The following is a 13,105-nucleotide window of genomic DNA, read 5'->3' as shown; positions in this document are numbered from 1 at the left end:
TCATCACGCTATACCCAATAGGGCAGGGCAGTGGCTAATCTCAGAACTACCGGTCCAAACTGAAAAATTATTTTTGTGTTGGATAGCCCTTTGTTCGTGGGCGCTATAGGCTATATATCATCACGCTATGACCAATAGGAGCGGAGCAGTAATGACTAATCTCAGGAACTACCGGTTCGAACTGAAAAATTCTTTTTGTGTTGGATAGCTCTTTATTAGTGTAGTGCTATAGGCTATATATCATCACGCTATATGACCAATAGGAGGGCAGTAATGGCTAATCTCAGGAACTACCGGTCCAAACTGAAAAAATATATTTGTGTTGGATAGCCCTTTGTTCGTGGAGTGCTATAGGCTATATATCATCACGCTATGACCAATAGGAGCGGAGCAGTAATGGCTAATCTCAGGAACTACCGGTTCAAACTGAAAAAATATTTTTGTGTTGGATAGGTCTTTGTTCGTGGAGTACTATAGGGTATATATCATCACGCTATGACCAATAGGAGCGGAGCAGTAATGGCTAATCTCAGGAACTATCGGATCGAACTGAAAAAATATTTTTGTGTTGGATAGCACTTTGTTCCTGGAGTGCTATAGGCTATATATCATCACGCTATGACTAATAGGAGCGGAGCAGTAATGGCTAATCTCAGGAACTACCGTGTTTGAACTGAAAAATTATTTTTGTGTTGGATAGCCCTTTGTTCCTGGAGTGCTATAGGCTATATATCATCACGCTATGACCAATCAGAGCGGAGCAGTAATGAAACATGTTGCAAAAACGGGGAAAAATTATTAGTTTTGAGAGCTTCCGTTGCGTGCGCTGCGTAAACGGTTAAAGTTATGCAACAATGATGTATGACGAGATTATTCCTCTTAAAAGTTTAAAAATATACTATAAAACAAAGTCCCCGCTGCATCTGTCTGCCTGAACGTGTTAAACTCAAAAACTACTCAACGTATTAAGATGAAATTTGGTATGGAGACAGTTTGAGAGGCTCCCAGGAAACTACTACTTTTATAACTGAAAACTTTAGCCTGAAAAACTTTATAACTCGGGAGTAGCCGCGGGCAAAAGCTAGTTCTAGAATATAAACAAAATATTGGACTAGACGTTATCTGTCACTCTTCATACAAAAAACATTTATACAATCAAAATAAAAGTAACCCTCTTAGAGAAACTTTTTATCTTGTGGGAAAACTATTATTTAAATGTTATAAACTAACTGAGATTACTTTGTTTTCTATTCGAGATATTTTTATACTTTGTTTCCTTAAAGAGTAAATTATTTGAAAACTGATTACCTTTAAAATGCACAATACTTTGTTGTAAAGTCGATTCGAGACCCTGTATTTTTGGACTATAGGATTTTATGGAAGAAATAGAACTATTACTATTGCAGTAACTCATATTTTTATTCTGAGCAATTAATAGATCAATAATTAAGCTAAATAAAACAATTGTAAAGGCCTGTTAAACTACTAAATAAACGGTTCTTATCACATAAATGTATAAGCCAATCAAGTATAAAAATTACACTCCAGTCTTTACTTCCAAATAAAATAGTAAAATTATAAAATGAGAACTATCCACATTATACAGCTATTTAAACAAAATTTACTTGACACCAGAGACCAATAAACTAGAGAGACGGTTAACTTCATACATTGATTTTAACACGATAAGGAAACCCACACTAGCATGCGTTTCATGTCTATATTATGTTATACAATTAATTCATGAATAGTTGGAACTCTCTTTCTTTCGGGTGAAAAACCTATGACCCTTATTATTCTCACTTACACACAGGTTATGTTGAAAAATAAATATGGCCGTAGTACTAGAGACGTAGCCGTATTGAAAATCGATATTTTTCCGAATATACCGATTTTAAATAATTAAGGATGTGCTTAGGCTGGTTTCACACTAATACAAAAATCGGTTATCGATTTGCTACAGTGAGTACACGGCGTAAATGTAGTGTCACGTGTTTACCCATTTAAAATATTGACAAATAAAATAAAACAACTTTTCTTATCTAAATATAAAGATTTATTAGTAATGTTTTCATTACTTTTCACATAATTACCATAATTTCAGAATCTACCGATAGCCAGCGAAAATAATTTTTACTTAAAATTGCAGCCCGTATAATTGCATTTTCTGTTCAATAAAATAAAATATAGGTAAACAAAGTTATTGCTGTACTTATGATACGTTTAAAACAAATCAAATAAATTAATGAACAAACCACTGAGTCACTACAGACGCTAAAATTTAAAAATAATTGATATATAAAGGATAAAAACGAAAGAAGTCAGCTCGGGCCGACAGGACAAAAGGTATATGATATAATCTTAATAAAATAAAAGGAATGCATCACGATCTTCGCCGTCGAAGAATACAATATAGGCCCCTACCTAGCTAATCCACCAGCCTTTCACTAGCTACCTAAGAGATGACTACCGAAGAAGAAAGGCAGAAAGAAACTCGGGCTTATTTTTTGTCATCAATTACCAAATATTTTTATAGATGTTGTATACAAAGTAGTCACATAGCTTATATAAGGTGGTGCACGGATTAAAACATGGACTGGCATAAAGCAAATACATAAATAGTGCACACCGTTCAGCCGCTTACATTTACCAACATAATTTTAATTTTCATCATTACAATTCAATATTATAAAGGCAAATGCAACAACATGATTTTTGGTTGTCTTCCACTTATTAATATTTTGTCATATAAATCAACAATAACTTACAAGAAACAAAATTGGATTGCATATAAATTTAACAGTAACAATTTACATAAAATTAAAAATAATGACAATACAATGACTGACTAGTGGCACATTTGAAAGAAAAATTACTACAAAGGACAAAAATGTTAGATATTTTATATTGAAAACATGATTTTAAATAAAAAGGTAAAATTAATATTTTTGTACATAGTAAATGAATAGAAATATGAACTATTTTGGAAACATAAACATTTTTATTTTACCGTGTTCAAGCATAATTATGCATATGAGATTTTAACAACGGCTTGCTTAACAGTTAGCAAAATTAAGATAATTGTGAAGACTAGCACTATAATTTTACACAATATAAAGAGCCATACTTAAGCTATTCACTATTATACACTATGCATTAGGTATAATAACTAATCTAACAACACAAAACTAAGAATTTATTTGAATATGATTATTCTCTCACGAAAAGCATTCCATGCATAATTTAACATTTTGCAATATCATATAATGGCACATTTGCTACTAAAAATGCTACAAAATACAGAAAATGTTGAATACATTATAATGAAAATATAATATTAAATTAAAGGTAAAATTACTAATTCTGCACAATGTAAATCAATAAAAATATGAACAATTTGGGAAACATACACATAATACTTTTTGTAGAAATGTAATTTATTTACTTGACAATTATCTGGTAGGCTCATTTTAGGTTGTACAAGCATAATTATGTATATAAGATTTTAACAACTATTTGCTTAACAGTCACCATAATGAAGATTATTTTAAAACTACTATGATTTTATACAATAAACAGAAAGCATAATAGCTAATTTAAAACCACAAAAATGTGGGTAATACACTTTAAAAACATCAATTTCATTTGCAAAAATCGTAATAATTGTGGACAAAATACTATGAAGAACTTTAATTAAGTGAGATTAGGAACTACGCCTTCTTTGTGATCTATAACTCAATCCTTTTGTGACTTTCTCACGGATTAGAGTTTCCATTTCTATATCTTTAGGCCTTGAATCAATATTATTCATTCTATTATTAAAATTAATACACCACTGCTTAACTTGCATTCTAACTATGTAGGACCAAAAGCTTTAATAACAGCCGTTTTGTGAATATTACAGTTGTACCAAGTAGTGTCAATATATTTTATTAAATTACTTATTAAGTCAGAATAAATATAAACACTGCAAAGAAATGGCATCATCTTGTCAATAATGTAAATACTCTGCCAGACCATTTGACTAAAATTATTAGAAGGATAACATAACCTATCTACATTGGAACTATATTCTCTTAAATTAATTAATTCGTGAAATGACTCTCTCTGAGATAATAGTGCTTTTGTACAATTATCACAATCTTTGCAGTTCAAATTGGACATCAAAAAACGACAAACTGCACCAGCAATATATGGTACAGACTTATGTTGGAATATATTCTCGTTAGGTATAGAAATTTCTATAAAGTTAGTTTCATTACATTGAAGACTATCAGTGTATGAACCATATTTTTGGTGGCTGACTAAATGTTTTAATGTTCCCAACATTTTGTCATCATCATCAGAACAATTAGTGTATAAAGATTTACCGGTAGTAATGTTGTTAATCAACAAGGTTTTAAAAGCCGATACAAAATGAGTACAATTAGGATTTGTACTAAAATTACCATGTGCCCTTATTTGACCAAAAAAGTTTTCTATCGGATCTTGATTAAGACGTCTAAGACTTAAAAATTTAACACCATCAATTCTCAGCAGATCTGACCACAAATGTTTTATTGTTTTATATTATGTTCAAAATGCTTCAGTGATAAAGGCTTCCTTTCCCTTTCATTGGAAGCGTCAAAGCGCATTGAAGCTAGCTTTTTCACAGCATCATTCCAGAATGCAATGTGCTCCGAATTATATGAAAGAGCATGTTTTAACTTATTCCCATAATGACCAAAACCATTTAAACTATCAAACAAATTATTTATAAAAAGAAGAATTTCTGCTGTGAACAAACCATTTCCAATGTCTTCATTTAAACTTATGTAATCATGATCCTGTAGAGATAGCAGAGACTTCATCTGGATTTCTAGTGATGTAGCCACTTGCCGGCTAAAAACTTGGGCTGCAAATTTGACCTGAAATGTTAATAATATAAATAATATATTAGTAAATTAATAAATGAACGATTTTAATCATGGTATGATTATTTAATCTGTTATGAGCTTAAAGATATTTAATTAAATGGCCCAAAGAAATTGATATTCTGGCCAATACTTTCACAAGAATACGGCAATTTAACATATTATATTAAGGTTTTTTTATGACAATTGTTGTACATTATGCCAATTTCAAGTTGGGGAAAGTGGTTAATTTAATCACAGAATACGATTTATTGGAAACATGAAAGGAAAAGGATCAGTAATGATGATATAATTTTATTTCCTGATGATAGTACGGTACTATTCTCTGAGAAAACTCAGTTATTACTAGAGGCTAGAGTAAATAAGGCATTAGAGGACATTGTGAATTGGCTTACAGAAAACCATTTATAAATTAATTTAAAGTAAAACATCTTATTTTTGAAATTAAACTAATTTTCGGATTCTATCGCGGTGTTCGTATTTTATTTCTCCCGACGTTTTTGCAGCCTTCATGGTCATGATCCCCGTGACCATGAAGGCTGCAAAGTCTTCGAAACGTCGGGAGAAAATAAAATACGAACACCGCGATAGAATCCGAAAATTAGTTTAATTTCAATGTCTATTCGCGTAAATATAAGAAATCATTATCTTATTTTTTTCAAGAATAGGTCAGCAACTAAATTGCTTTCTATAAATTATCACTTACAGGCAGAAGCCATACGATTTTTAGGGCTCCAGGTGTACTGCAACTTAAAACTGGAAGGAACTTAAGGAAAAATTCTTACATTAACTAGTTTATTTATATACGAAATTTCAATATTTGTAAAAGAAACCTACATATATTATGTACACTAAATATTATAGCAAACGAAATAAAAATGCCACCTAACAATACAGCTCTATTAGATAAGAGCGGTATCTGCATGGGTCCAAGAATATAATATAATAAATTACAAGTTGTATTGTAAACATAGAAAACATAGATATATTTAAACGTAAATTAAAACCTTTTAATTGATAAGACATATTATTATATAAGAGAATATTTACAGGAATAATTTTGTGTAACAATTTGTAACAACTGTGATAGATTATATTATATTATCATACCTACCTAATGCTATACTATATTAATATACTATATTAATATTAAATTGTTATTTTAGCTTAACTTTATATTGTAATTTTTGCACGTCATTCGCCTAAATATGGTAAGACGCTATGTTATAAAATACACCACCTAATACTTAAGGTACCCATATTTGCAAAATAAATGAATTGATTCATTGATTGATATGGTAACGAAATTAAATAAAGAAATCTGATTATGGATATGTCGGAGATAAGCCAGTATCCACGTGTTCGGAGTCCATTATAATGAAAACACAAACTTAATATTGGTTGGTTTATTCTCTCTTGATCTTGGAACACAAGTGAAGTGAATTTAAAATGACCAGGCTTTATATAATCCAATTGAGTCATAGTGAATTTAACTGCAACTTCCTTTTTAGAAAAATAATTAAAATTACTGTACAATAAATCGTAGGTTATAGCTGAATATTCAAAATTAATATTATAATGAATTTTACATAATTAGATATAATATTACTTTACATAAATAACTTTTAAGTAAGCAAACTATTATTTTACATTATTTTCTAACAGATGCCGCTATTAACAAGGTGTGAATATTTTTACTTATAGATTAAAACAATGATATAGAAATCAGGATAATATTAACAATTCTAATTGAATTTACTTTAGACGTTTAGATTACATAAACAATTAAATAATGATATAAATAAATATCCATTATTTTCCAAACACTCAAATAGTCAATACAGTTTCTAATTTATTCTGAAACTTAATAAATAACAGAATTGCGGTTGTAAATACTTATTTAAATATCATTCTTTAATATTCTAGACTTTTTCATAATAATATAATCACTAAATATAAATTTGCGCCCATAGATACGATGCGAGAATACGAAAGGCGATTACGATGCTATTGGGAAACATCTCGATAATGTAGATTGGGAAAAGGTACTTGGTCACAACGGCGTCAATGATATGCTCACTAAATTCTACGGTATTTTACATGAGACTATCCAACTTTATGTACCTAAATTTAAACTAAGAAGTAATAAGTATCCGGTTGGGTTTAATCGCAACCTCATATGTATGTTGAGAAAAAATAAGTTTCGGCAATGCTATAAATTTTTAAGAACCCGTTAAATGGAATAGAATTTAAATTACTCAGAGAGAGTTGCAGATCCTTATTAAATAAATGTTATAATACATTATCTTGAAAGTATAGAAGATAATATTTAAAATTTTTATAATCATTTTTGGTCATTCATCAAGGCCAAAAGAAGAGGATCTTGCTTTCTCCCAGCTTCGATGTCCGATGGTAATCAAGTTAGTTCCAAAGAAGTTGAAATATGTAATATGTTTGCTTCGCACTTTGCATCAGTGTACGAGAAAGATACTAATGGAGTCGAATGTCGATGCTAACCCGAATTTTTCTTATCATTTCATGGATAGCTGTGCGAGTTACTCCTCGGACTTGGACTCGTAGTTTTACGTCGTTGCACATCACACTTAATGAAGTTTCACGTAAACTTAAGACTCTTGATATAAGCAAAGGTTCTGGCCCAGACAATATTCCACCAAATTTTATTGTTGCATGAACAAGAAATCTGACTAGTCCACTTTGTAAAATCTATAAAAATCACTGAAAACCGGAATTTTTCCAAAGAAATGGAAGGTAGCTAGAGTGGTGCCGATACACAAGTCGGGCAATAACACATTAATGTCCAACTATCGACCGATTTCTATTTTTTACTATGGCAAAATTGTTTGAATTTGTAGTATTTCCATATCTGGAAGCTTACTTCAAACCATTTTTAACTGAACACCAACATGGTTTTGTTAAATTTCGCTCAACAAGCACTAATTTGGTCTCTTTTACTGAGTTGCTTTCAGAAGTCTTAGACAATAACATGCAAACTGATGTAATATATACAAATTTCAGTAAGGCTTTTGACAACGTTTTTCACGAACTCTTGCTGCAGAAGTTATCCGGGTATGGGTACTCTTGGCACATGTATGAATGGTTTCAATCTTATCTTACTGGTCGCACTTACCATGTGGTTCTTAATGGTTTTAGTTCCAATTTCCATCATATTGCTTCTGGGGTGCCCACAGGGCTCCCATTTGGGACTGTTATTTTTAATATGTTCATAAATGACATTATCAATTGCTTGCATCATTCCACACCTTTCATGTTTGCTGATGACCTAAAGATCCTGAAGTCCATTAATTCTCCCGACGATGTCAAATTGTTACTGAGCAATTTAGAGGACTCATTCATTAGAGGATTCCACATATGGAATATATAATTAAAAAGCATCTAGTTTGTTAGGCTTCGTTATAAGAAATGGAAAATGTTTAGTTTGTTATAGTTGATTATTAAGGTATTGCATTAGTATTTTAAGGTAGCCCACCACCACTCACCCCCCGCTAAGCTACGACCCTGGTGCACAGCTGTCTAATAAATTGTCGAACAATGTGAAAGACAGTGATACTTTTAATAATTTACTTAAGGTTATAGCTTAAGGTCCATTTTTCATACATTTTGTTTCACCTTTAATCTGGGTAACTAAACAAGTATTGACAAGTAAAGAATTTAAATTCACGTCTAGTTAGTGATTAGTTCTCGCAGTTGAAAGAAAAACGTAAAAATAATTAATATGCATGGATATTTCGGCCTTTAAAATTTCGTCGTATTAAACAAAATGTATGAAAAATGGACCTTAAGCTATAACCTTAAGTTACATATTATCGCGAAGAGTAACAAAGACTAACTAATATTGTTGCTTTAAGTGATAAATGCATGCATCTCATTATAAGTGTTCTTTAAATCTATAAATAATATATATTTTTTTACATGATTCTGTATGATGAATATACATAAAGTTTTATTTATTATGTCATGGTTAAAAGAACAAGGATGGATTTCAAGTAAAATAAGGCGGTGATATAAGGTAGATGTATCATATTTGGCACACGACATGACATTATGGGAATATAGATTTAAACCGAATTGAAAAAATAGACTGATTGTTTAAAAATACTCTACACTTTATAGAAAAATCATAAAGATAACTCAAAAAGCCCAAAATAATAATTTCATAAATAACTCCAAAAATAAGTTTAAAGCTGCATGGCAAATAATTAACAAATTCATACTACAAGTATCAAGAGTCAATAACGAACATAAAAATAATCACATATACAAATCTCACAGACAATGCATAGATGAATTTATTTATTATTTTGTTAATATTATTGAAAACAACATAACATTTATGAATAATGAATATATTATTATACAAAAAGTAATATGAAGAATTTTTGTTAATATTATTGAAAGCAACATAACATTTATGGATAATGAATATATTATATTCCAAAAAAGTAATATGAAGAATTATAGGTCTATAATGTTTTTATGGTTATAGCAAAAATTCGTAATTTTCAAAAGTTATTGGGAAAGTAATTTACAGACTAACTGTGCTCATTACTCATATTTCGAAAAACATAAATTATTCTGTGCTGATCTAAAAGGTTTTCATAAGCACAGTTCTATTCATATGGCATTATTTGACCTGTTATCAACTGTTATGGCAGCTGTCGACAAAATAAATCCAGTCCAGGAGGTTTTTTATAATATTAATTTGTAGGTGACAAACTCCTATGCCTACAGTTGATGCATTATTATTTGAAGCAGCACAATAAATATGATGCCAGTTAGGCCAATTAGAGTTTGTATAAGGGTAATTTTAATAATGTCAATATTGAAAAGTATATTAGGAGCAATTATCAAAGTACAATAATCATGCTTAAATAAGGGGAGGATTTCAATCTTTTATCAATCAGTCAAGACTTGTAAACAGAACTGTGATAGAACAATGTATATTTATTTACCTTCATTTTGTCATATGAAGTTGGATTTATGTGCTTCTCAGTAAGTTTGGTGCTTCTTGCTCTGCCACCAAAACCATCCACTTTATAAAGTCTCTCAATATACTCCCACTTTGCCCTTTGGTTGCCAATGAGTAGGTTTTTTCTGAAAATTATTGCGAAAACATTTCAATAAATGAGGTACATCATAGATATGGTACAGTTGGTTTGGGCCGATTTTATAACAGATGTCATTGGTATATTTGTTACTACGTAGGAGTTCAGCATTAGAATCTGATATTAATGACTTAATAGCAGCAACATTGGCAGAACCTTGGTCACTGATTGTAGCTCTTACTATGAATCCAGATTTAAAACTGCTAATACTATTTCTTTAATAATATTTTTAAAACAAATGTTTTAACCCCATCTCGAGCAAAATAAAATGCAATTGGAATTTTCCAAGGAGAAAACAAACCCCGTAACATAAAAACTAAAGCTTTATCAGCCACATTGTTTGTGCGTTTGCCAGAACCTATATCTTCAAAACCTTCAATGACCCCAGTAAAGAAATTAAAATTTAAGTGTTTTTTAATGGACATTTCATCAAACATTAATGTGCATTGCCTGTCTATTATGGTTTATCCAAGGCAGCATCTGCCAAATGTTGAAATATAAAGTCATTAATACCAGGCCTCAAAGGAATATTGCTGAGTAGAGAATTAATGGGATTTACATGGTAATGCTAAATGTTTTCGTAAAAATCTATAGCACTTAGGGCTTAACTTATATAATGATAAAGCAAAAACTTTTTCTGAGTCTGTGTAACGGCGACCTTTTAATGAATTACCAGTCAAACGTAATTGTGAATCTACTAATAATTTCCCATATGTACTCAAAATGTTATATTTTTTCAAGAACACCTTTGTTTTTGGTGCATGAAGGTCAAATCTAGTCTTTAACTTTTTATACCTTGATTGCAAGAGACGTAATTTATTCTTTAAAATGTGAATTGAAGAGCGTAAAATTCGTTTACGAGGGGTACATTCATTGGGATTTAATCTAATACGATTAGTTAATCTACGTTTAACTAGGCTGTGACTTTTAATTTGTGCTCATTACACACAGCAATGGTGGTTGATGTGGAAGGGGTTATACATATTGGGTATTGCGTATTGTGAGGTATATTGGGAGTAAATTGAGTTGAGTACTACTATTTGCTTCATTCAATGAAGCATGAATTGATACCGTGCTAGACAGCTCAGAACTTTGATGTTCTTGTATGATAGAACAATTTTGCTCTATAGTGGGTCGATTAAGTTCAGAAGGGTTAACTACTTTAAAAATAAAGGGTTCAGTAATGCTACTAGTGGGTTCAATTTCTAATATCAAATCTCGGTTTGTAACTTTATATTTATCTGTATTTCCTAAGTTTACTAAAGGAATCGCATTAGGTGTTAATCTTAGATTCTGTTTTATATGTTCGGGAATAAAATGTTTATGACAAAAACGAATGTTTTCGCGTTGAGTAGGAGGATAATTTTGTAGGAATGGACATAAACTTAACCACTCTTCCCACCTTTTTTTATTTGTGAACGGCACACTATAATATTTAATACCTCGGCCTCGAGTACTGCACCCGGGAACAGAGCACTTATAAACCATTATATTATCAAATAAATCAAACTATACGAAAAAAACAATTACACGTTTAAACTGGTAAACACTAAATGATTGCTTTTATAATATACTGTTTACAAAAACATTCACACACAATAAAGCACTATAATTAGATAATAAATAAATGAAAACCGCCTTCAAATCAAAATAGCGAATTGCGACGGAAAATTCAATTTCAAAGCAGCGGTTAAAGGTTAACCACAATAAAAATGGCGCTACGCGTCGTTTCAGAATCCGAGATTAGAGACGCTTATTTGCGATCGAATGACAGCTTATACTATAATACACACACTAATAAAGGACGTTGTGTAGAAAGAGACATTTAAGGAACGATTCATTAAATGTATGGAAAAATCGTGAAAAGTGAGATAGCTGCTCATCGCTATTGTGTTACTTTTTTACGCCGAGTTAAACGGGTCTGCTTGACACTCGATAAGACTCAATTTTTATTTGACAGTTTTACAGTGACAGTGAATAGCTAATCACGCCAAGAACGATTTTTATCTGAGATAACGATGGAGCCTTAAACCAAAAAATATTTTGGGTTCCATTTTTTGTCCTAACAGTTTCTATTCATTTTTATGCATAGTAAATTTTTCTGTATCTAGGATATATCTATGGTTTTATGTTATGTAATTCATGTAATAGTACGGTCCAATATAGAGGAACTTATATCAGTTTAAATATTTTAATTAATCAATTTAATTATTCCACGTCCAAAAATATTTCGCAGTTATTTTATATCATGTTCAGATAAGTAATACAGTGTGATGTTTTAATTTTTAAAAGTGGGCGTGTGAATTAGGAGGAACGAACCTATGGGGAAAATATTCTTGCCCGTATTTAATCATAAGGCGCTAACAAATACATGTGTATTTCATCCCACGATGCGATAGGGAAGGACCTTCCGACAAATCCGGTATAAATTCTAGACTCCAGGCGAATACTGAGTAGAAAATTCTAATATCATTTTCTCCGACCCGACATCGAAGCGACCTTAGCACATTTTTGCTGTAATAGCCATGCCACCAAGGCAGTTTTTAACTTTGCAGTTAGCTTAATTTAGCTACCTTGTTCGAGCAATTTCATAACGTGTTAACGAATAAGAAACAAGGTTAGATAATATATAGACGTACGGAATTTTCTGTAGCATTAAATAAATAAGTGAGATAGTATAAAAAGCCACTCTCTAACAATCGGAAGGATAATATCTTATTGAAGACAGACGACACAATTTGAATGGTTATAAGTTTTAGCAGTCAATGCGTATCAGTCTTAATTTTGCGAAATAGCCAATGCACGTTGCCAGGTTCAATCAATCTCTATCTAATCTAACAATCAATATCTAATGTCTCAGAATGATGCTCGTAATGGAAGTTTGAGGTTCTGTTTGTAATGGTAGAAATAAATTGGAGCACACCATCAGACTGACTATTTCCTATCTTTTTTAACTGCTGGTCTCTGACTTTTGGTGTACTATTTTCAAAGTTTACTTATTTAGTATCTCTAAGGTAATTCAAATATAATATGCATATGTATATGTTT

The 13,105-nt window shown here is 31.0% G+C and overlaps 1 protein-coding gene across 4 annotated transcripts; it reads right to left on the bottom strand.

Annotated features, from left to right (window-relative positions):
• Nucleotides 1–3,644: 3,644 nt before the first annotated feature.
• LOC119193026 lies at nt 3,645–11,798 on the bottom strand. 4 transcript variants are annotated; one of them, XR_005113801.1, is made up of 3 exons: nt 9,905–11,798; nt 8,062–8,262; nt 3,645–4,907 (listed from the first exon to the last, which is right to left on the bottom strand). XR_005113801.1 is itself a non-coding variant. In XM_037446729.1 (3 exons), exons 1-3 carry the CDS (start codon nt 9,908–9,910, stop codon nt 4,557–4,559), a joined length of 510 nt encoding a protein of 169 aa, XP_037302626.1. In that variant the 5' UTR covers nt 9,911–11,790; the 3' UTR covers nt 3,645–4,556. The 4 variants fall into 4 exon arrangements, 1 of the variants encoding a protein (XP_037302626.1); XR_005113799.1 differs by having other exon boundaries at nt 8,062–8,223; nt 9,905–11,791; XM_037446729.1 differs by having other exon boundaries at nt 8,062–8,214; nt 9,905–11,790.
• Between the last annotated feature and the right edge of the window lie 1,307 nt (nt 11,799–13,105).

This window comes from Manduca sexta, unplaced genomic scaffold (genome assembly GCF_014839805.1).
Source record: "Manduca sexta isolate Smith_Timp_Sample1 unplaced genomic scaffold, JHU_Msex_v1.0 HiC_scaffold_3537, whole genome shotgun sequence".
Taxonomy (NCBI): Eukaryota; Metazoa; Arthropoda; class Insecta; order Lepidoptera; family Sphingidae; genus Manduca; species Manduca sexta.
The sequence above is the reverse complement of the archived record's forward strand: the minus strand, read 5'-3'. Positions and strand labels throughout refer to the sequence as shown.

What these genes read in the sequence shown, in the direction of transcription:
- LOC119193026 (XM_037446729.1), bottom strand. An exon ending in AAACCATTAAGAACCACATG is followed by an intron (nt 4,908 to 8,061) that starts GTAAGTGCGACC and finishes TTAACATTTCAG; the next exon opens with GTCAAATTTGCAGCCCAAGT.